This window comes from Anomalospiza imberbis, chromosome 22 (genome assembly GCF_031753505.1).
Source record: "Anomalospiza imberbis isolate Cuckoo-Finch-1a 21T00152 chromosome 22, ASM3175350v1, whole genome shotgun sequence".
Classification (NCBI taxonomy): domain Eukaryota; kingdom Metazoa; phylum Chordata; class Aves; order Passeriformes; family Viduidae; genus Anomalospiza; species Anomalospiza imberbis.
Genome location: NC_089702.1, coordinates 6,611,879 through 6,633,296, shown reverse-complemented (window position 1 = coordinate 6,633,296; position 21,418 = coordinate 6,611,879). Strand labels below are relative to the sequence as shown.

General features: G+C 60.5%; 2 protein-coding genes across 4 annotated transcripts in view; one reads left to right on the top strand and one right to left on the bottom strand.

Annotated features, from left to right (window-relative positions):
• Positions 1-21,418, top strand: part of LOC137486892 (cyclic AMP-dependent transcription factor ATF-7) — a 50,138-nt gene that overhangs the window by 28,347 nt on the left and 373 nt on the right. The window contains exons 3-11 of one of the 2 annotated variants that reach the window (XM_068212469.1): positions 6,798-6,894; positions 9,709-9,827; positions 13,762-13,896; positions 14,399-14,556; positions 15,437-15,536; positions 15,970-16,083; positions 16,464-16,610; positions 17,293-17,494; positions 18,501-18,609. In XM_068212469.1, the coding sequence (XP_068068570.1) occupies positions 6,798-6,894; positions 9,709-9,827; positions 13,762-13,896; positions 14,399-14,556; positions 15,437-15,536; positions 15,970-16,083; positions 16,464-16,610; positions 17,293-17,494; positions 18,501-18,609 (1,181 nt within the window). The remainder of the gene's footprint in view (positions 1-6,797; positions 6,895-9,708; positions 9,828-13,761; positions 13,897-14,398; positions 14,557-15,436; positions 15,537-15,969; positions 16,084-16,463; positions 16,611-17,292; positions 17,495-18,500; positions 18,610-21,418) is intronic. The other variant, XM_068212467.1, reaches the window with a different exon arrangement.
• NCKAP1L (NCK associated protein 1 like) overlaps positions 1-21,418 on the bottom strand; it is a 390,138-nt gene that overhangs the window by 368,577 nt on the left and 143 nt on the right. The gene's annotated exons all lie outside the window — the stretch shown is intronic.

Here is a 21,418-nt window from a genome sequence, read left to right as displayed (position 1 = left end):
CATCCCAGCTCCTCCATCTGCTCCTTCCCAAAGCCCAGACCTCCTCAGGGAGATTCCCTGGGTTGGGTGGTGAGATTCCCTGGATTTGGTGCCCGACAACGCGGGAGAATCCCACGGGATCGCCCCGTGCCTGGCGTTCCTGTCCCGGCTCCGCTCCCTGGTGTTCGGCTCTGCCCGGGGAAGTTCCCCTGAAATTTCCGCTGAAATTCAGGGGGAAAATGAAAAAAGGGCCGCGGGATGCGGAGCTGGTGGAGGATTTTGCCCCGGACGTCCTTGGCTCCTCACGTTCCGAGCCAGATGCTTCCTCCCCTGCCCGAACACCTGCATTCCAGGGGGGGTGTGCCTGAGAAGCCCTTTGGGATAAGCGAAGCCATAGAAATGTAAATTAAATTATTTACCTACTCCCAGTTAAACGCTCTGCCCTTCTGGCCAAGGAGGATGGCGGTGGGATGGGGTGGGCTCCAGAACCCGCTTAGCCCTTTGTGTAAAATTGCAGGGAACTTTGGGGAGTATCCTACAAAAAAAAAAAAAAAATTATCTGAACAAACAAGGGAAAAGGGAAAAAAATCCTAATTTTGGTGCTTTGCACAATGTTCCGTGGGGCTGCTGGGCCGGGGATTCCTCACCCAGCGCTGCCCAGAGTTTGATTATTATTCTTATTCCTCCTTTTTTTTTTTTTTTTTTTTTTTTTTTTTCCCACACAAGGAAGGACCCGGAATCAATCACGGGGCAGGAGGGAGCAGCATTTTAAAGGGAAAGGCAGAGACACAGCGTCCCTGGAGTCGCCAGAGCCAAAAATGCCATCTCAGGGTTTAAGCCGGGGGGCAGCTGCAGGGGAGGAATGGCTCCAAACGCACCCCGGGCTCCTTCCCTGGAGCTGCTGGAGCCTTCCCGCTTTCCACGGAGCCGCCGGGAATTGGCTTTTCCTGCCGCCCGCGGCTCGGGAGCGGCACGGGGGGCTCGGGATTCGGTCCCGGTGTGGAGCGGCTCCGGCAGGGCCGGGGGGGTCACTTCTCCCGGCTCTTCCTCCCCTCCAGGTTTTCCCTGGATTGTGGAACACAGCCCCGCCGTGGAGCCCGAGCTCTGCCAGCGCCATTCCCGGTCTGGTTTTCCTTCCTGAGCTGCTCCTTCCAAACCTTCCCCCCTCCTCCTCCAGCCCCGGCAGGACCGGGATCGGAGCCGCTTCCCGTCCCTCCTCCGGCCGCGGCGCCTTCCGGGAGCTGCCGTGGGGAGCGGCCCCGAGCTCTGCCGGCCACCCCCGGGGACCCCCGGCCCCCAGATCTCGGCCTCTCGTCTCCTGTGGGTGCTGACACGGGACACTTTAGGAAAGCCAAACGGACAGACGGCGCCGTTTGTCCGTGCGGTGCTGGGTTCTGCCGAGCCGGCGTCGGTGCGGCGCTGCCCCCGCAGCCCGGCACCTCCTCCCCGTGGAAATGGGGCTCGCTAATTGCCGTGGTCCCCCCGGCCCTCGAGCCGTGAATCACTGCGGATCGGGGCACTTTAGGCACATTAGCGAATTAATCCGTGCGGCCGCGGGGGGGGGGGGGAATTATCCGGCATTGCTCAGCTGGGAGATGGGGACATGCAGCCGGGCCCCGAGCCAGCGCGGGGCCACAGCGCTCACCCGGGACAGCCCCGGGTCCCCCTGTCCGCGGGGTCACAGCGCTCACTCGGGACAGCCCCCGGTTCCCCTGTCCGCGGGTCACAGCGCTCACCCGGGACAGCCCCCGGGTCCCCTGTCCGCGGGGCCACAGCGCTCACCCGGGACAGCCCCGGGTCCCCCTGTCCGCGGGTCACAGCGCTCACCCGGGACAGCCCCCGGTTCCCCTGCCCGCGGGGTCACAGCGCTCACCCGGGACAGCCCCCGGGTCCCCCTGCCCGCCTGGGCCACCCCGACCCCGCCTGGGCCACCCCGACCCCGTCTGGACCACCCTGCGCTGGCCGAGCAGGGAATGGAAATGAGCTGGGAACGTTTGTGCAGCCTGGAAACCCAAACCCAAAGGGTGGCAGCTTTGAAAGGCGGTGACTTTGAGCTCCAGCCCTGCATCATTTCCCTCCCGCACCGCAGTGCAGCCTCCTGCTGTTCCCTTGTGTCCCCTCCGTGTTCAGGTGTGTCAGGGCACTGTCCCCGTGGGCACGGTGGCTCCAGCCCTGTCACCACGGTGGCTCCAGTGCCGAGTCACGGTCGGAGCAGGGCTCAGCCTCCCAGCGATGCTGACAGCTCGTTAATTAATTCCGGTAATTCCGCCATGAGCGGCCCCGCAGCCCCCCCCCGAGCCCTCCCCACTGTGCGAGCCCGGGAACGTCCGTGCTGCCGCAGCCACAGCCCGGTGTTCCCCCGGGAATTCCGGCTCGGGAGCGGCTCGGTGCTGGGCTCCGAGCGGGACTGGCGAGGTTAAACCCAGCTGGAGCTGCCGGGAGAGCTCCTGCGCCAGGGTCCCCCACCCCGGGGGCTGCGGCAGCTCCGGCGCTCTCCTGACCCCCCCGCACCAAACACAGGCTCTCCAAAAAGCAGGAAAACCCCCGAGCAACCAACCAAGCCCTTGTTCCTCGTGTTGTGCTCGTTAAACTGCTGGAGAAATCCCCTCCCGCCCGCCCGAGGCTCGGCTCCAGCCCCGCTGCGCGTCGCGGCAGCTGGAAGCATTGTGTGCCATTACAGACGGGTTTTAAATGCGCGCATTCATCCCGGGGCTGTCACAGCCTGTCGGGGAGCGAGCGCCCGCGGCCTCGGCGCCTCCAGAGCGCTGCGACAGCCGCGGGCTCGCCCGGCCCGGCCCGGCCCAGCCCGGGTTGGTCCGGCCCAGCCCGGGTCTGTCTGGCCCAGCCCGGCCCGGCCCAACCCAGCCCGAGTCTGTCCATCCCAGCCCGGCCCGGCCCAACCCAGCCCGAGTCTGTCCATCCCAGCCCGGGTCTGTCCATCCCAGCCCGGGTCTGTCCAGCCCAGCCCGAGTCTGTCCAGCCCAGCCCGGCCCCACTTGGGTCTGTCCAGCCCGGCCCGGCCCGGCACAGCCCAGCCCGGGTCTGTCCAGCCCAGCCCGAGTCTGTCCATCCCAGCCCGGCCCGGTCCAGCCCAGCCCGAGTCTGTCCAGCCCAGCCCAGCCCGGGTCTGTCCAGCCCAGCCCAGCCCGGGTCTGTCCAGCCCAGCCCGGGTCTGTCCAGCCCAGCCGCAGCTCCCCGCACTGCTCAGGGAAAAAAACGAATTTCGGGCTGCAGGAGGCAGCTCCAGCCTGGGAAAGCCCCGAGGGCCGGCTGGCAGCGCGCTCACCCTGCTCCTGTCCCTCGCCCCAAAGACTTTACAGCCAACATCTTCTTTTTAATTCCGACACCCGCAAAATAGCAGCTGAAATAACCCTGCTGTATGTCAGCTGCTGATGGAAGGAGATTAAATATTAAAGCCAGCGCTGTGGCTTTAACTCATTCCATTTTTTTCCCTACTCTTCCCCCCCTCCTCTCCCCCTCTGCTTCCCCTCTCTGTGTAAAATGACATGATTTAGAGCCCAAGTGCCAGACTCAGCCTCTGGGTTTCGGCGTTTGGAAATGTGTGCAGAAAGATATATTGTGTCTGTGAGCATTTCTGCGCAGGGAAGGAGAGAGCTCCCGAGCTGTGAGCCCACATAAAGATGTTAAATAGAGCTGTAACGCGCGCCCGACGCACGGAAAGTGCCGGGGAAAAAAAAAAAAAAATTAGGGGGAAAAAAAAATCCGGCAATGAAGGAAAATGAAAGATTAAAATAAACCTGGCGTTGGCGAGGCCGGGCTGGGGCTGGTGGGAGAGACACGACCCTGCTCTGCACCTCCCGCTCTTCCCTCCCTGACCTGAAAATCACATTTATTTAGCACAAAACGGAGCGGGAGAATTGGGAATTTTCTTCTTTTTCATTTTCTCCCACCCCCGTCTCAGGTGCTCAGATTTCCGAAGCCGCCCGCCTGCTAAATATTCATCCCAACGCTGCACAAAAACCGGGTTTATTTCCCTCGGTTCACCTCGTCCCAGCAGGGTCCCACCGTGGGCAGCCGAATTCCATAAACCCCAGGAATTCTGGGGCCAAAACCATGGAAAAATGGGGGTGTCCCTCCCCTGCAGGGCCCCTCGGCCGGCGCGTTCCGGGGGGCTGCGGGTCCGGCGCCGCCGAATTCCCGAATTCCCTCGCTCGCTCACTGCTCCTTTGTTTGGAGCGTTTCGGGGTCGCCGGGATCTGTGAAAGCTCCTCGCACAAAAAGCGTTTATGGGAGGCTGGAGCAGAGCTGCGGGGAGGAAAAAATGCCCAGATCAGGCAGATTTTGGCCGAACCGTCGGGAAGTTTTATTTCGGGTTTATTTAAGGTTTGGTTACGGAGCGGAGCTGGGGGAGATGGGGTTCGGTCTGTTCCCGGAGTTCCAGAGGTGAAAAAAACCTCTTGGCTCGTCTCCCAGCGGCTCTGATTTCTCTACGTTTGAGCCCAAATCACGAGCGACCAGCACAGCGCCGTGTGAGCTCTGGAGGACGCTCTGTGTGACCCCCTTGTCCTTGAGCCCGGGCAAAGAGGGGCTGGGGGGTGGGCCCCAGGTCTTGGTGTCCCCTGCCACTGAGGGATTGTCCCCTGCCATTGAGGGATTGTCCCCTGCCATCGAGGGATTGTCCCCTGCCACCAAGGGGAGGGATTGTCCCCCACCACCAAGGGATTGTCCCCCACCACCGAGGGATTGTCCCCTGCCACCGAGGGATTGTTCCCTGCCATCGAGGGATTGTTCCCTGCCACTGAGGGATTGTCCCCTGCCACCGAGGGATTGTCCCCTGCCATCGAGGGATTGTTCCCTGCCACCGAGGGATTGTCCCCTGCCATCGAGGGATTGTTCCCTGCCACTGAGGGATTGTCCCCTGCCATTGAGGGATTGTCCCCTGCCATCGAGGGATTGTCCCCTGCCACCGAGGGATTGTTCCCTGCCACCGAGGGATTGTTCCCTGCCATTGAGGGATTGTCCCCTGCCACCAAGGGGAGGGATTGTCCCCCACCACCAAGGGATTGTCCCCCACCACCGAGGGATTGTCCCCTGCCATCGAGGGATTGTTCCCTGCCATCGAGGGATTGTCCCCTGCCATTGAGGGATTGTTCCCTGCCATCGAGGGATTGTCCCCTGCCACCAAGGGGAGGGATTGTCCCCCACCACCAAGGGATTGTCCCCCACCACCGAGGGATTGTCCCCTGCCATCGAGGGATTGACCCCCACCACCGAGGGATTGTCCCCTGCCATTGAGGGATTGTTCCCTGCCATCAAGGGATTGTTCCCTGCCATCGAGGGATTGTCCCCCACCACCGAGGGATTGTCCCCTGCCATCGAGGGATTGACCCCCACCACTGAGGGATTGTTCCCTGCCATCGAGGGATTGTCCCCTGCCATCGAGGGATTGTCCCCTGCCACCAAGGGGAGGGATTGTCCCCCACCACCAAGGGATTGTCCCCCACCACCGAGGGATTGTCCCCTGCCATCGAGGGATTGTCCCCTGCCACCGGGAGGGATTGTTCCCCACCACCAAGGGATTGTCCCCCCCCCATGCTCAGCTCGGAAAACGCAGATTTATTGATTTATTTGCTAAACCACCAGATCCATCAATAAACCCGTGGAAAGGCCCCTTGTGGGTGCCACACTCGGGCAGCCCCACAGGAACAGGTGGCTCTGGGTGGGTTTGGGCTGGGATGCTCGGCAGAGGGAGGGAAGGAAGGAGAAAGGGCAGGAATGCGCCGCTGCTGCTCTGCTGCTGCTGCTGCTGCTGCAGCGTTTTCATGCACAGAGCGCTGCGGAGCCCCGGCCCCGTTTGTCGCAGTCTATTAGGAGAGACGCAATCCATCCTGGGCTTTATGGGGCTGTGCTTTAACCCCGTCCCTGCCTCGCTCCCCCTCTCCTCAGCCCTCCCTCCTGCCTTTGTCTGCCTTTCCCGGCCCGAAGCCAGCCCCAGAGCCCTCCAGTGGGATTGTTACCCTCCCCAAGCCCTCCCTGAGGGATGGGGTCGATCCTGCAGGTGGGATTTTGGTGGGGGGGAGATGCTCCCCCTCCCTTGCTCCATAAAAGCTCAGGAGCTGAATCTCCAGCCAGGGGCCGGCTCTGCCTCACCCCACGCAGGAAAAGTAGCCCCAGCTGCACCAAATTCCCCTCTTCCTCAGCCAGCAATAGAGTGGGAATTTTGGGATCCAGAATTTCCGCGCATTTCCATCAGCTGCAGCCGCTGCCTCTCTCCATCACCTAAAAACCAGATTATGGAAAATCCTTGTCCCCCACCCTGCAGAACCCCTGACAGAGGCTTTTCCCCCTGCCCCCTGTGCTCCCACAGCCTGTCCCTGCTCCCACATCCCTGTTCCCTTCTCCCACATCCCTGTCCCCTTCTCCCACATCCCTGTCCCCTTCTCCCACATCCCTGTCCCTTCTTCCTCAGCCCTGTTCCCTTCTTCCACACCCCATTCCCTGCTCCCACACCCCATTCCCTTCTCCCACATCCCTGTCCCCTTCTCCCACATCCCTGTTCCCTTCTCCCACATCCCTGTTCCCTTCTCTCACATCCCTGTCCCTTCTCCCACATCCCTGTTCCCTTCTCCCACATCCCTGTCCCTTCTCCCACATCCCTGCCTCACGTCCCTGCTCCCTTAGCCCTGTTCCTGCTCCCACACCCCATTCCCTGCTCCCACATCCCTGTCCCCCTCTCCCACCCCGCCAAGCCCCCCCAGCCGTCGGCTGCAGCCACCTCCCCCTCCCACCCACGGCAGGACGGGCCCGTAAAACACAGAGCGCATTTATCCCCCATTTTCTAAATGGTTTCGTTTCAGAGGTTCACAAACGAGGACCACCTGGCGGTCCATAAACACAAGCACGAGATGACATTGAAATTCGGCCCCGCTCGCACCGACTCCGTCATCATCGCAGGTATGTGCCCGGCCAGCGCCCGCCAAGATTGATGCCAGGCACCAGATGCACTGCAAAACCCATAAAACCTCCTGTGATCTGCATTTAATCAGGGCGAAAGGAAAGCCAGAGGCTTCCAAGTTTTTTCTTTTTTTTTTTTCTTTTTTTTTTTTTTTTTTTTATGGCAGTATCAGGTTTTGTGGGGTTTGGTTTTTTTTTTCTTCTAATTTTTTTTTTTAAGCTCTAGCCCTTTTTTATTAAAGGCTGGAGGATTTATGGCCAGAAGGGCTTTCACGTCTCTGCGTGTGCTTTGAGGACGATGAACCGAACCTGACAGAGCAGCTTCCCCTCTCAGCCCAGGTGTCAATTTTCCCGAGCTTTTAGGAAGCTGCAGTTAATAAATTAAAGCCCCGTGAGCTCTGCAGAGCCCCAGCGAGGAGCTCCCACAGCACCTGGGCACTGCAGCCTCTGCAGAACTGGGAGGAACCCAAACCCCACAGGTCTCAGAGCAGAGAGACCCCCCAGCGTCCCTCCTGACCCTTTTGTGTCCCTGCTGGGTGACAAGGCTGTTCCTGAGAGGGGACACGCTGCCTGGAGGGTTTTTAAGGGAAAACAAAGCTGCACTGGGCGCCTGGCACCTTCTTCCCCGTTTGTCTCCAGCCCAAATCTGGGGCTGAGGCAGGGAATGGGATTTCAGCTGCCTTCTGAAGGGTTTGGAGTGAATGGTGGCTGTGGGTGGGAGCTGCTCCCAGGGCAGAATTCATTCCCAGTGGGAATTTCGGAATTTCTCTCCCTGGCAAAGCATGAGGGGATGAAACACTTCAGGCACACAAGGAACAAGGTCACCCCTGACACTTAGGGGGCTGCTGTGGGGTAAAACACAAAAAATCCCCAAACAAACCCAATTTATCCATGGCCAGTCCAGGACCAGCTAAGCCCCCCCAAAACCAGTGCGGGCCTGGCGTGTCTGACACAGACAGGGGCTGTAAAACCCTGCTGGCTTTGAGCAGTGAGATCTGGGCCCATTATTGCCTGAAATTCCATTTATCCCGGGTTTTTCTGAGCCACCATTTTGTCTCTGGGATTTTTTGGGACCATTTTGTCTCTGAGATTTTTTTTGGACCATTTTGTCTCTGAGATTTTTTTTGGGACCATTTTGTCTCTGAGATTTTTTTTGGACCATTTTGTCTCTGGGATTTTTTGGGACCATTTTGTCTCTGGGATTCTTTGGGACCATTTTGTCTCTGGGATTTTTTGGGACCATTTTGTCTCTGGGATTCTTTGGGACCATTTTGTCTCTAGGTTTTTTTTTTTTTTTTTGGACTATTTTGTCTCTGGGTTTCTTTTTTGGGACCATTTTGTCTCTGGGATTCTTTGGGACCATTTTGTCTCTGGGATTTTTTGGGACCATTTTGTCTCTGGGATTTGTTGCTCCTTCCCTGCCTCCTGTGTCAGGAGCAGGACTTGACCCAGGTGGGTCATCCCTTCTCCTGGGAGGGAGAGGGATTTTTATGGGAACGGGCACTTGTGGGGCGAGGCAGGAGCCGCTGCGGCTGGGATCGGGAGCACGGAGCTTCCAGGCTTTGTTTGTGCTGGAAACCTCTGCCGCAGCTCGGGAGGGCAGTGCTGAACAGGAACGATCCCAAAAGAGCCCTGGGAGCTGTTAAAGCCCGGGACAAACAACTTTGGTTGATGAAGTTCCTGGGTTTTATGGGCTGGGATCCGGGGGGCAGCAAGGGGGGTTTTGCTCCAGCGGCAAACCCAGCAGAGGGAGGGTTTGGGGTCGGGCTGGATCATCCCGGGGATGCTCTTTGTGCTGGAAAATCCCGGTGTTTTCCTGCGGGAGGGATCCTGGGGGGTGATTCCCGACGGAGCTGGCGGCTGGCAGCAGCAGGGAGGTTTCCTTGTGCTTTTATGGGCTGGGTGATGGCCAGAGAGACCAGGACGGGACGGGTTAATGGGGTGGAGAACCTGGGGACAGCGGGGCCGGGAGCGAGGCCAGGGAGTCGCTCTGGGATTGGGAGCTGGCACAGGGAGGGCAGAATTCCAAGGAATCACTTTGGGATTGGGAACTGGCACAGGGAGGGCAGAATTCCCAGGGAATCGCTTTGGGATTTGGAACTGGCACAGGGAGAGGAGAATTCCCAGGGAATCACTTTGGGATTGGGAACTGGCACGGGAAGAGGAGAATTCCCAGGGAATCGCTTTGGGATTTGGAACTGGCACAGGGAGAGGAGAATTCCCAGGGAATCGCTCTGGGGTTCAGAGCTGGCACAGGAAGAGGAGAGTTCCCAGGAATCACTTTGGGATTGGAGCTGGCACAGGGAGGGGATAATTCCCAGGGAATCGCTCTGGGGTTCAGAGCTGGCACAGGGAGGGCAGAATTCCCAGGGAATCCAGAGCTGGCACAGGGAAGGGAGAATTCCAGGGAATCACTTTGGGGTTGGAGCTGGCACAGGGAGGGGAGAGGCTCTGCCCGGCCCTGGGGCAGAGGGGGGAGGCTCTCCCCTCTCTTCACTCCCTGTGTTTACGATTTCAGGGAGATCCCACTCCCGGTTTTCCCTTCTCGTCCAGCTGAGGACGGGGCAGAGCCCCGGGGTGGGAGGGACAGGAATCCCACAGCCAGGAATTCACAGAAATCCTCTCCCTCCGGTTATTATTCCTTTAAACACCAGAGAAACAAAACCGGCACGAAATGATTGTCCCCGTTCCAAAGTGTCACTGGCTGTCCCCAGGGTGACACCCAGGTCCCCCAGGGCTCCCCAGTGAGGGACTGGGCTGGTGAAATGGGGATTTTTGGCCTCTCCCTGACCAATTCTCGGTGTTCTGAACCAGATCAGACCCCGACCCCGACGCGGTTCCTGAAGAACTGTGAGGAGGTGGGACTCTTCAACGAGCTGGCCAGCTCCTTCGAGCACGAGTTCAAGAAAGCTGCTGAGGATGATGAGAAAAAGGCAAGAGGCTGCGGCTGCACTGGGAGGACTGGGAGGGGCTGGGGAGCGCTCCTGTGAGAGGCACAGGCCCTGGGGTAGGATTTGCCGGCGTGTGGGGTCTTGTTTTGGTAACTCGGGTGACTCTGGCTGCTTTTCCCCCTGATCCGAGGCCTGCAGAGAGCAGATTGAATGGTTTATTATTCCTTTGGCTTTGCACTTGGAAAAGAAGGGGGAGAAAACAGAGACGGGGAGTACCCAAAATACCTGGCAGCTGGGGAAGGAGCTGCAGGACCTGGGAGCGCCCGGGATGGGAGCAGAGCCCCCCCGGGGCCGGGATTGTGCCTTGGAGGGGCAGGCACGGCCAGGGCACCGGAGCGTCCATCCCAGCGCGGCTGGAGCCGGCAGCTCGCTGGGAAAGAGCAGCTTTTTGCTAACAAAGAGCTCTCCGCTCCGCCAGCGCCATCGATCCCGGCTGCCCCCGCAGCCCGGCGAGCGCCAGGGGCTGAAGGACAACGGGATCTCATCAGAAAGCAGCTAATTAAGGACATTTCCAGCCCCCGCCCCTCCCGCTCGCCGGGCGGGAGCAGCAGCAGATGCGTGCCGGGCTCAGCCTGGCACATACATTTACTAAATTGATCGATGTCCGTGCATACGCTCGCAGTCAGCGGCGCTGCTCGGAAATAAACTGCGGGAGCCGAGCCGCGTAAATCTTCCCGAGATGGGGAACGGAGGAATTCAGAATTAAAACTGAAACCTGCCTTCCCAGCCGCTCCCCCCCTCGCCAATAACAGGCTCTTTAAACCGAAATTGATCTCTCTCATTGGTATGCGGCTGCGGCAAAGGCTCCTGCCCTTTGTTCTGGAGAGGGGAAGGGAGGGAGGGAGGCAGGAGCAGCCGGGGAAGGGAAGGGAAGGGAGGCAGGAGCAGCCGGGGATGCTCGCCCACGGAACCGCCGAGCAGCCCCGGGGAGCCCAGCCAGCCCCGCGGCCCCGGGATGTGCTCCTGGGCCTGGCTTTAGCGTGGCTCGGCCTAAATAGTCCTCAGAAATTAATTATTCTGGAATATTCCTCAGAAATTATCCCGGAATGTTATTCAGAAATTAATTATTCCGAAATATTCCTCAGAAATTATTCCGGAATATTCCTCAGAAATTAATTATTCCAAAACACTCCTCCCGCGGGGAGCTCGGCTTTTAGGGAAGGGATTGTCCCTGCTCAGAGCCACTGTCCGGGCGAGGTCAGCTGGTCACTCTCTGGCCGGAGCTGAGCTCCCAGCTCAGTTTTGTGTTTGTCCTCCCTTTTGCGAGGGTGGTCTCGCTCCAGCGCCGTTAATTAAAACCGGGGGCGCAGCGGGAGCTTCCCCGGAGGCACTTTAAGTGGCTCGCAGTTGCTGCTGCGTGTTAATCCCGGCTCCTTTGTGATCCCCGCGGTAGCGGCTGCGCTCTCGCAGGGCAGGTACACGGTTACTGCTGCCTCTACCGCGGGCTGGAGCTTCGTCCTCTCTGAAATACCCAAAACGAGGGGATGGAGCTCTAAAATACCCCAAACTGGGGGGCTGGAGATGCATCTTTTCTGAAATACCCAAAATGAGGGGATGGAGATGTGTCCTTTCTCTGAAATACCCCAAAACGAGGGACTGGAGCTCTAAAATACCCCAAACTGAGGGGCTGGAGCTTCGTCCTTTCTCTCAAATACCCAGACTGAGGGGATGGAGATGCGTCCCCCTTTAAACCATCCACATTTACCCTTTGACTGCTGGGATGGATGGAGGGATGGATGGAGGGATGGATGGAGGGATGGACAGACAGATGGATGGAGGGATGGATGGATGGACAGATGGAGGGATGGATGGATGGATGGATGGATGGATGGATGGATGGACGGAGGGATGGATGGACGGACAGAGGGATGGACGGACGGATGGAGGGATGGAGGGATGGAGTGATGATGGAGGGATGGATGATGGATGGATGGATGGATGGAGGGACGGATGGACAGACGGATGGAGTGATGATGGATGGATGGATGGATGGATGGATGGAGGGACGGATGCACAGACGGATGGAGGGATGGATGGATGGATGGATGGATGGAGGGATGGATGGATGGAGTGATGATGGATGGATGGATGGATGGATGGAGGGATGGATGGACGGAGGGATGGATGGAGGGATGGATGATGGAGGGATGATGGATGGATGGATGGATGGACAGACGGATGGAGGGATGGATGGAGGGACGGATGGACAGACGGATGGAGGGATGGATGGAGGGATGGATGGAGGGATGGACGGATGGAGTGATGATGGATGGATGGATGGATGGACGGAGGGATGGATGGATGGACAGAGGGATGGACGGACGGAGAACAGGCTGGACAAGCAGCCGTCAGGGCTGGTTCAGGGACAGTTTCCCCTGCTGCACAGGAGCAGGGCCCAGGTGGTTTGCACGGTCTGGAGCAGCATCCTTGCCCTGCCACGCCCTCCCTGCAGGTCTGGGACGGGGCCGGCTGGCCCCTCAGTTCAGCTGTCCCCTGGCCTTGTCCCCCTGCCCTTCCCCGTGCCCTGCACGTCACTGACTGGTTCCACCGGGCCACGTGGCTCTGCTGGGTCCCAGGGTGGTGGCAAGTGGCCAAGTCCAGGCATATGGTTGGGTTTTGTTTTAATGGGGCGCTCATAGATATTTAATAACTTGCATGGTTCTTTGTTTGCTTTTGATAATCGGGTAATAAAATAATTCAGGCTGATTTATACAATGTTTTACAGCTCTGCTGTGAATGAAAGTGCCTCCTGTAACTCGCAGGCATTTGGCTTGGGTACCTGCTCTCCTTAGCAGGGCCCTTTTTGTACCAAAAAATCCTAATAACAGCCCGTGGAGGAGTCACGTGTGTTACTGAGAACCCACAAACTGCTGCCATCTGGGGCTGCCTGTTCTTCCCGAGCCTCCCCTCCGTTTGGCCAGGGCTGCAGCAGCCCCGGGCTCCCAGATGCTGCTTCCGTGCAAATAAATAATAATAATTTGGCACGAGCTGCGAGCCGGAGCCGCTAACTCGGGGAGCAGCGAACGTTTCACAGACAGCGCGAGATGGGAGTCCCTGCTAGAGCTGTCTGTCCTTCCTGAGCTGTCTGTCCCTCCTCGAGCTGTCTGTCCTTTCCTGAACTGTCTGTCCTTTCCAGAGCTGTCTGTCTTTCCAGAGCTGTCTGTCCTTCCTGAGCTGTCTGTACCTCATCGAGCTGTCTGTCCTTCCTGAGCTGTCTGTCCTTCCTGAGCTGTCTGTCCCTCATCGAGCTGTCTGTCCTTCCTGAGCTGTCTGTCCTTCCTGAGCTGTCTGTCCTTCCTGAGCTGTCTGTCCCTCCTCGAGCTGTCTGTCCTTTCCTGAACTGTCTGTCCTTTCCAGAGCTGTCTGTCTTTCCAGAGCTGTCTGTCCTTCCTGAGCTGTCTGTACCTCATCGAGCTGTCTGTCCTTCCTGAGCTGTCTGTCCTTCCTGAGCTGTCTGTCCCTCCTCGAGCTGTCTGTCCTTTCCTGAACTGTCTGTCTTTCCAGAGCTGTCTGTCTTTCCAGAGCTGTCTGTCCTTCCTGAGCTGTCTGTCCTTTCCAGAGCTGTCTGTCCTTTCCAGATCTGTCTGTCCTTTCCAGAGCTGTCTGTCCTTCCAGAGCTGTCTATCCTCCCAGAGCTGTCTGTCCTTCCTGAGCTGTCTGTCCTTTCCAGATCTGTCTGTCCTTCCTGAGCTGTCTGTCCTTTCCAGAGCTGTCTGTCCTTTCCAGAGCTGTCTGTCCTCCCAGAGCTGTCTGTCCTTCCTGAGCTGTCTGTCCTCCCAGAGCTGTCTGTCCTTCCTGAGCTGTCTGCCCTTTCCAGAGCTGTCTGTCCTTCCTGAGCTGTCTGTCCTTTCCAGATCTGTCTGTCCTCCCAGATCTGTCTGTCCTCCCAGAGCTGACTGTCCCTTCCATCCTGCAGAGCTCGGGGGCCCTGGACATGTCCCTGCCCTCCACGCCGGACGTCAGGATCAAGGAGGAGGAGCCGGTGGAGGTGGACTCGTCCCCGCCGGACAGCCCCGCGTCCCGGCCACGCTCGCCCCAGCACAAGGACAAGGTGGGGCTGTCCCCCACTGTCCCCAGGGCTGCTGGGGTCCCTCTGCTGTGTGGCACCGAGCTGTGGGGCCACCGAGCTGGGCTTTTCTGGGGCCTGATTTGGGCTTTCTGGGGCCTGAGTTGGGCCTCTGAAGGGACAGGCAGAGGGGCTGGAGATTCACCCCTTTCTAAAGCACCCCAAATGGAGGGGCTGGAGCTTCCAGAACATCCTGAATGGAGGGGCTGGAGCTCTAAAATACCCCAAAATGAGGGGCTGGAGCTTCACCTCCCTCCCCAGCACCCCAAATGGAAGGGCTGGAGCTTCACCTCCTTCTCCAGCACCCTGAGCTGAGGGGCTGGAGCCAACCCCCTCCTCACCGTGTGCCCTGGGTGATGCGCTGCCCTCATTTTCTGTGCCGGGCAGAATTTCTGTGCCTGAATTTCTGAAGCCTGCAGGAGGAAGAGCCGGGGCGGCGGTGAGGAGCTGGCAGTCATCAGCCCCTGTTCTGTGTTCTGCCCTGCAGGAGGGCCCCTCCAAGCCCGTGATCCTCTCCACGCCTACGCCCACCATCGTGCGGCCGGGCTCGCTGCCGCTGCACCTGGGCTACGAGCCCCTGCACCCCACGCTGCCGTCCCCCACCTCCGTCATCACCCAGGCCCCCCCCTCCAACAGACAGCTGGGGTGAGTACGGGGCAGGGAGCGCTGGAATTCCATCCCCAAGGAATTCCCTGAGCGCCAGGAGGAGCTGCCACGCCGGGGCCGTCACGGCTGTCACGCTCCGTCTGCGGCAGCACGGCGGGGTGCAGAGCAGGAAGCAGGAACTAATTGTCCTGGAGTTAGGAAACGAGGCAGAACTCAGTGAAACGAGGCAAAACTCACCGTGGGGAGAGATGAAAGCGCTCCCTGAGCTCAGCACGGCGCTGGCTGCTGGGGAATGTGTCTGGAGCCGGGATGGCTTGGGATTGTGTCTGGGATTGTGTTGGGAGCTGGGATGGCTCAGAGGTTGTGTCTGGGATTGTGTCGGGAGCTGGGATGGCTCAGGGATTGTGTCAGGAGCTGGGATGGCTCAGGGATTGTGTCTGGGATTGTGTCGGGAGCTGGGATGGCTCAGGGATTGTGTCTGGGATTGTGTTGGGAGCAGGGATGGCTCAGGGATTGTGTCGGGAGCAGGGATGGCTCAGGAATTGTGTCAGGGATTGTGTCTGGAGTTGGAATGGTTTGGGATTGTCTCATGGATTGTGTTGGGAGCAGGGATGGTTCAGGGATTGTGTCGGGAGCTGGGATGGCTCAGGGATTGTGTTGGGAGTTGTCTCAGGCCGTGTTTGGTGTCTCTGGAGCGTGACCTCTGAGCTGCTGGCCCTGCCTCGGGGGCTGCTTGCCCTGGCACGGCTCAGGACCTGCTCCTGGTTGCCCGTGGAGGCCCCGGAGGCTGCGGCCCAGAGCGTGGAGGCCGTGCACAGGAAGGAAGGAGGTTGCCTTCAGGGAGCACCCCGAGCCCTCGGGAGGAGCCCTCTGGCCCTGCCGTGGGCCCGGGCAGGGGTGCAGAGCTGGTTTTTTGCAGGTCTCCCAGCGGCTCCCTCCCGCTCGTCGTGCAGCTCGCCAACGGCCAGACCATGCCCGTGCTGCCCGGCCCCCCCGTGCAGATGCCTTCTGTCATCTCGGTGAGAGAAGCTTCCAGAGCTGCCTGCCCGCCCTGCCCTGTCTCCATCGCTCCCCTCCGAGCCAGGCAGGGCTGCAGGAGCAGCAGGGGCACGTCCGGCCACTGCGGCCACTGCGGCCAGGGAATGGCACCTTGGGAAGGGAAGGGAAGGGAAGGGAAGGGAAGGGAAGGGAAGGGAAGGGAAGGGAAGGGAAGGGAAGGGAAGGGAAGGGAAGGGAAGGGAAGGGAAGGGAAGGGAAGGGGCTGCCCCTTCTCTGGGCTCCGTGCTGGGTGATTCCAGCGTGGGCACTGCTGTGACCACCACCATGGGTGACAGCAGGAGTCACGGAGGGCAGGAGTTGAGGCACTTGTCGGGGTTCACAGCCCTGCTCTGTCAGGGAGCTCCTGCAGAGCTGCTCCCCGTGCCAACGCTGCTGTCCCTGCTCCCCTCGCAGCTGGCCCGGCCCATGGCCATGGTGCCCAACATCCCCGGCATTCCCGGGCCCCCCATCAACAGCAGCGGGTCCCTGTCGCCCTCAGGACTCCCGGTGCACTCCGAAGCCAAAATGGTGAGTGGCAGGCAGGGGGGCACGGGGGTCCCTCAGCCTCCAGCAGCTCCTGCCTGGAGGCTTTTCCCCTTCCCAAAGAGCCGGGGAAGGGATTTATTGCCAGGCACCTGTGGGTCCCTTCCACTGCCAGGATCCCGCTGCGGGCACTCGGGGACACCTGGGCTCTGCAGCCTGCTCAGTCCCTGGAGCTGCCAGCTGGGCAGGGAATTGCTGCCAGTGCCAGCAGAGATCTGGCCTGGACACTGCCCGCTGGGCTGGACTGGACACTGCCCGCTGCTGGTGCCCGTTGCCAGCGGGGTGGCTGCAGGGTGGCTGCAGGGTGGCAGGAGCTGCTGGGGGCCCCGGCAGCTCCTCTGATGTCCCTTTTGCTTCCCTGGCAGAGGCTGAAGGCCAGCCTGGCAGCATCGTCCTCGTTGAACGGCAGCAGCCTGGTGGTGGGCTCGGCCAGCAGCATGGTGACCACGCGGCCGGAGCAGAGCCAGGTCCTCGGCCAGCACCCCGACGCCCCCTCCCCGGCCCAGCCACAGGTCTGTGCTGCTGCTGCTGCTGCTGCTGCTCCCACAGGGCTGGGCTGGGCGGGCTGGGGCTCCCAGGACTTGGCAAGGAGCAGAAAACCTCCCAGAGCCCTCCCCGCGGTGCAGAATGGGTTAAAACCTGTTCTTTCTGGTGCTGCTCCAGCACTGAGGCGCTCCCAGCCCACCAGGCACGCGTCCAGCCCGAGTTCATCTGCCCAGAGCCCTGGAGATGGGAAGGAACATTTCCCCTCTCTTCTCCGGGTTAAACGCTCCCCTCTCAGGCCATCAGCTGGGCTGGCTCCTGCCAGCCAGCCAGATGCCAGCCTTCCATCAGCGTGGCCACCTGCTCCGGGCTCGGATGGGCTTGCCGAGTTTAATCTCCGTCTGCTGCCGTGGGGCTGCGGCCCCGCCGTGGGGCTGGGCTGGGCTGGCCCTGCAGCCTGGGGGGCTACAAAACCTCCCGCTCCCCGTTGCCTCCGAGAGCTTGTTTGGCTGGAGGTCTTGAGGGGGAAATTAATTTTGAAAGCAAATCACCTGCTTAAAAAACCCAGGGCTTGCCGCCGCCCCGAGCAGCGGCCGCGCCTCGAGGCGGCAGCGGGACCGAGCTCTGCTCTGCTCTGCGGCGTCAGCGCCGCGTCCTGCCTGTCCCCAGAGCTGCTGCTGAGCCTGCCCCCTGCCCCCTGTCCCCGGCCAGGTGTCCCCTGCCCAGCCCACGCCCAGCACGGGCGGGCGGCGGCGGCGGGCGGCGGACGAGGACCCGGACGAGCGGCGGCAGCGCTTCCTGGAGCGGAACCGCGCGGCCGCCTCGCGCTGCCGCCAGAAGCGCAAGCTCTGGGTGTCCTCCCTGGAGAAGAAAGCCGAGGAGCTGACGAGCCAGAACATCCAGCTGAGCGTGAGTAGGTAATGGGGCTGAGCACAGCCCCGGCACGGCCCTGGCACGGCCCTGGCACAGCCCTGGCACAGCCCTTTGTCTCCCGTGAGCCCCGGAGCAGCTGATGGTGCACTGTGGGATCTCCTTTCCCCTGCTGTGCCAGGGGTGCAGCACGCCTGGAATGCTCGGGAGCGCTCCCAGTTCTCCCGGAGCGTTCCCAGTTCTCCCTGGAGTGCTCCCAATTCTCCCTGGAGTGCTCCCAGTTCTCCCCGGAGCGTTCCCAGTTCCCCCCGGAGCGCTCCCAGTTTCCCCCGGAGCGCTCCCCAGTTCCCCCTGGAGCGCTCCCAGTTCTCCCCGGAGCGCTCCCAGTACTTCCAGTTGTCCCTGGAGCGTTCCCAGTTCCCCCCGGAGCACTCCCAGTTCTCCCCAGAGCACTCCCAGTGCTCCCCAGAGCGCTCCCATTTCTCCCGGAGCGCTCCCATTTCTCCTGGAGCGCTCCCAGTTCCCCCCGGAGCGCTCCCAGTTCTCCCGGAGCATTCCCAGCCCTGGCCGAGGCGGAGGCGGAGGCAGAGCCGGGCTCGCCTGGGGCCGGTGGCTCAGTGCCAGGAGCTGCCGCAGCCCCGCCGCGGGGCTCTGTTCCCTCCCGAGACATTCAGGGCAGCTTCGGGGTGCAGTTGTCTCTGGGTTTCAGCTGCTTCCCCCCAGGCTCAGAGGGATCCTCTGAGCGGCGTTTTGGGCAGAGCTGGCGGGAGCCCCAGGGCTCTGCTGTCACTCCCCGTGTCCCACGGAGCCAGCAGCACTGCAGGTGTCCCAGGGGCGGGTGGCAGTGGCAGGAGGGCTCAGGAGGGGCTCAGTGACCCCCGCCTGGGACAGGGAAGCCCCTTGGCCACACTCCCCAAACTGCTGCCGGCCCTTGGCCACACTCGCCAAAGCTGGAACTGAGCCGGGGGCACCTCGGATCAGAGCAGAAGGGGAGGCTGGCAGAGCGTGGGGCTGCTGTGGGTGACACAGCTGTGTGTGTGTCCCCTCAGAACGAGGTGACGCTGCTCAGGAACGAGGTGGCTCAGCTGAAGCAGCTGCTGCTGGCCCACAAGGACTGTCCCGTCACGGCCCTGCAGAAGAAGACCCAGGGCTACCTGGGTGAGTGATGGCTGTGCCACTCCTGGGCTGGGCTGGGTCTGCTGCCAGGGAGGGAGGGAGGGAGGGGACTGTCCCCTCAGGCCGTGCCTGTCACCCCCTGTCACCCCCTGTCACTCGGGGTCGCTGCAGGGCAGGGCTGGCACAGCACGGGACACAGCAGGGAGTGCAGAACGCCTGGGCTGGGCACAGGACACCCCAAAAACCCCAGCCGAACCCCAGGGCGATTCTGCCCATCTCTCCTGCTGAGGAGGAGCCCCCAAATTGTCCCTTTGCCCTCGGGGTGGCACTTGCTGTGGGGGCAGTGCCCAGGGCAGGGTTTGTGTCCCTGTCCCTCTCCAGGTGGGCGGCTGGTGTGGCTGCAGCTCTCCCTGCTCTGGCAGCCAGCCAAGCCCTTTTTAATCCCTTTGAAGCCCCAAATTTGCTGCTGCACAGCAAAGGCCGAGTCAGGAAAGGCCAGACTCTCTCCATGACATCATGGAGCTCCATTGCTCATTCTCTGCAATTCCCACCGAGCTGGCTCGGCTTGGGAGTTAAAAAAAAAAAAAAAGAAAAAGGCTCTTTTTTATCTCCTTTTCTTCCCATCATTTTTTTTTAATGCTGCCTGTTTCATTATAACCAACCCGGGAGCTAAACACGATCTGGGTCCTGCTGCCCTCCCTGCAATACCAATTCCAGGCTGCTGAGAGGCTTTGGGAGGACGCTGGAGTCCTCTAGTGTTCCTTGGAAAAATGGGAGGACGAGCTGAGAGAATGGAAACGGCAAAAACCCAGGGAGAAAAAGGGGGGAAAAAAACCTTAAAAAATGAAAATTCGGTGTCCTTGGGGCTGTGCCTTGACCCCATGTGTGGGTCTCTGGAAATTCTGCCCTGCCTGGTGAGGCACAGGGACGTGCTGGGAGGGTGTGGCACAGCCACTGTCACCCCCTGAGTGGCCCTGAGCCGCTCGGATGTGCCCACGTCCCAGCCCTGCAGGGGCTGGGGGCTCCCTGCTCGCCCCCAGGCTGACAATTCCCCTCCCTGCTCCCCACAGCAGCAGGAATTCATCACGCGTCTGCAGGCTAAAACCAGACTCGCCCCCTCCCCTCTGCCCTTTTTATGGCTGAGATTTGTGGCCAGGCAGGTCCTGAACAAAGCCCCAGGGTCCCCGAGGGAATTGCAGCTGCCTCCGGGCACTTTATTGGCAGTGCCTTGTAAATCTCCTGGGTTTTGGGGTGCCAGGGCAGGAGATTGAATCCTCTGCTCGACCTTGCCCAGCCCAGGCCAAGGTTTTCCCAGGGAAAGGAGCCCAGGTCCATTTCCCAGTGCCCAGTGAGGTGTGAAACCCCACACCTGATTTTTCCCCAGGGTTTCACGTGGCAGAAATATCCCAGCTCCTGCCTTTGTTCCGCTCTTCCAAAGGGAGGTGGAATTTCCTGCTGGCATCGGTGGGTGCAGAGCTCTGGGTGCCCTCTGGGAGCTCCCAGGTGATCCCCTGGGTCAGGAGCTCTGCCTCCCGAAATTCTGGAAGCCACTGAACAAAGGGAAGGAGGCTCTGCCTTTGTCTGCCCCTCACGGTGGTGCTTCCAATTCCCAAAACCACGGAGCAGGCAAAGCCTTGTGATGGGCTCTGATTGATTTTAATGTCTTGGGGAGCAATAAGGAGCAAAGCAGGTGATTTAGGTAAAAATTACCCCCAGAAGCCCAGCTCCTGGCCCTGCTGAGGGGATCCTGCTCCCCCTGGCAGGTGGGGAAGGGGCTGCTCAGCCTCGGCTCCAAAACCTGAGGGGAAATTAATTCCTTTTAACGAGGAATGGATGGTCTGGGAATGAACGGGTGGGATGAAGGTTGTGCCAGTGCTGCCCTCCTCGGGAAGCTGTGCTGCTTCCTGCCTGGAATTCGGGAGGATCCAGCCTGCTTCTCCTTGGGATGGGGCCAGCAATCCCAGCAGGAGGGTGGGGAGGGTCCTTGTGTGTCCCAGCTCTTGGTGCTGTCCCAGTCCTGCCCCGAGGGAGGGGGGTCCAATATTCCATGGGGTTGGCTTCTCGCTGCTCCAGGCTGGAGAGGTGGCCAGGCTCAAGTGTGCAGCCAATTCCTGCTGGCCCCTGACCCCCTCTGGGCCAGCACCGTTCCCACCCCAGACCAGCACCGTTCCCAAACCCAAACCAGCACCGTTCCCACCCCAGACCAGCACCGTTCCCAAACCCAAACCAGCTGCATTCCCACCCCAGACCAGCACCATTCCCAAACCCAAACCAGCACTGTTCCCAAACCCAGACCAGCACCATTCCCACCCCAAACCAGCACCGTTCCCAAACCCAAACCAGCACCGTTCCCACCCCAGACCAGCACCGTTCCCAAACCCAAACCAGCTCCATTCCCACCCCAGACCAGCACCGTTCCCAAACCCAAACCAGCTCCATTCCCACCCCAGACCAGCACCATTCCCAAACCCAAACCAGCACTGTTCCCAAACCCAGACCAGCACCATTCCCACCCCAAACCAGCACCGTTCCCAAACCCAAACCAGCACCGTTCCCACCCCAGACCAGCTCCATTCCCAAACCCAAACCAGCTCCATTCCCACCCCAGACCAGCACCGTTCCCAAACCCAAACCAGCACCGTTCCCACCCCAGACCAGCACCATTCCCAAACCCAAACCAGTACCGTTCCCAAACCCAAACCAGCTCCATTCCCACCCCAGACCAGCACCGTTCCCACCCCAGACCAGCACTGTTCCCAAACCCAAACCAGCACCATTCCCAAACCAGCACCGTTCCCACCCCTCCTGTGCCCCGGCCCCGGGCCCGTCCCTGACGCTCTCCTCTCTCTGC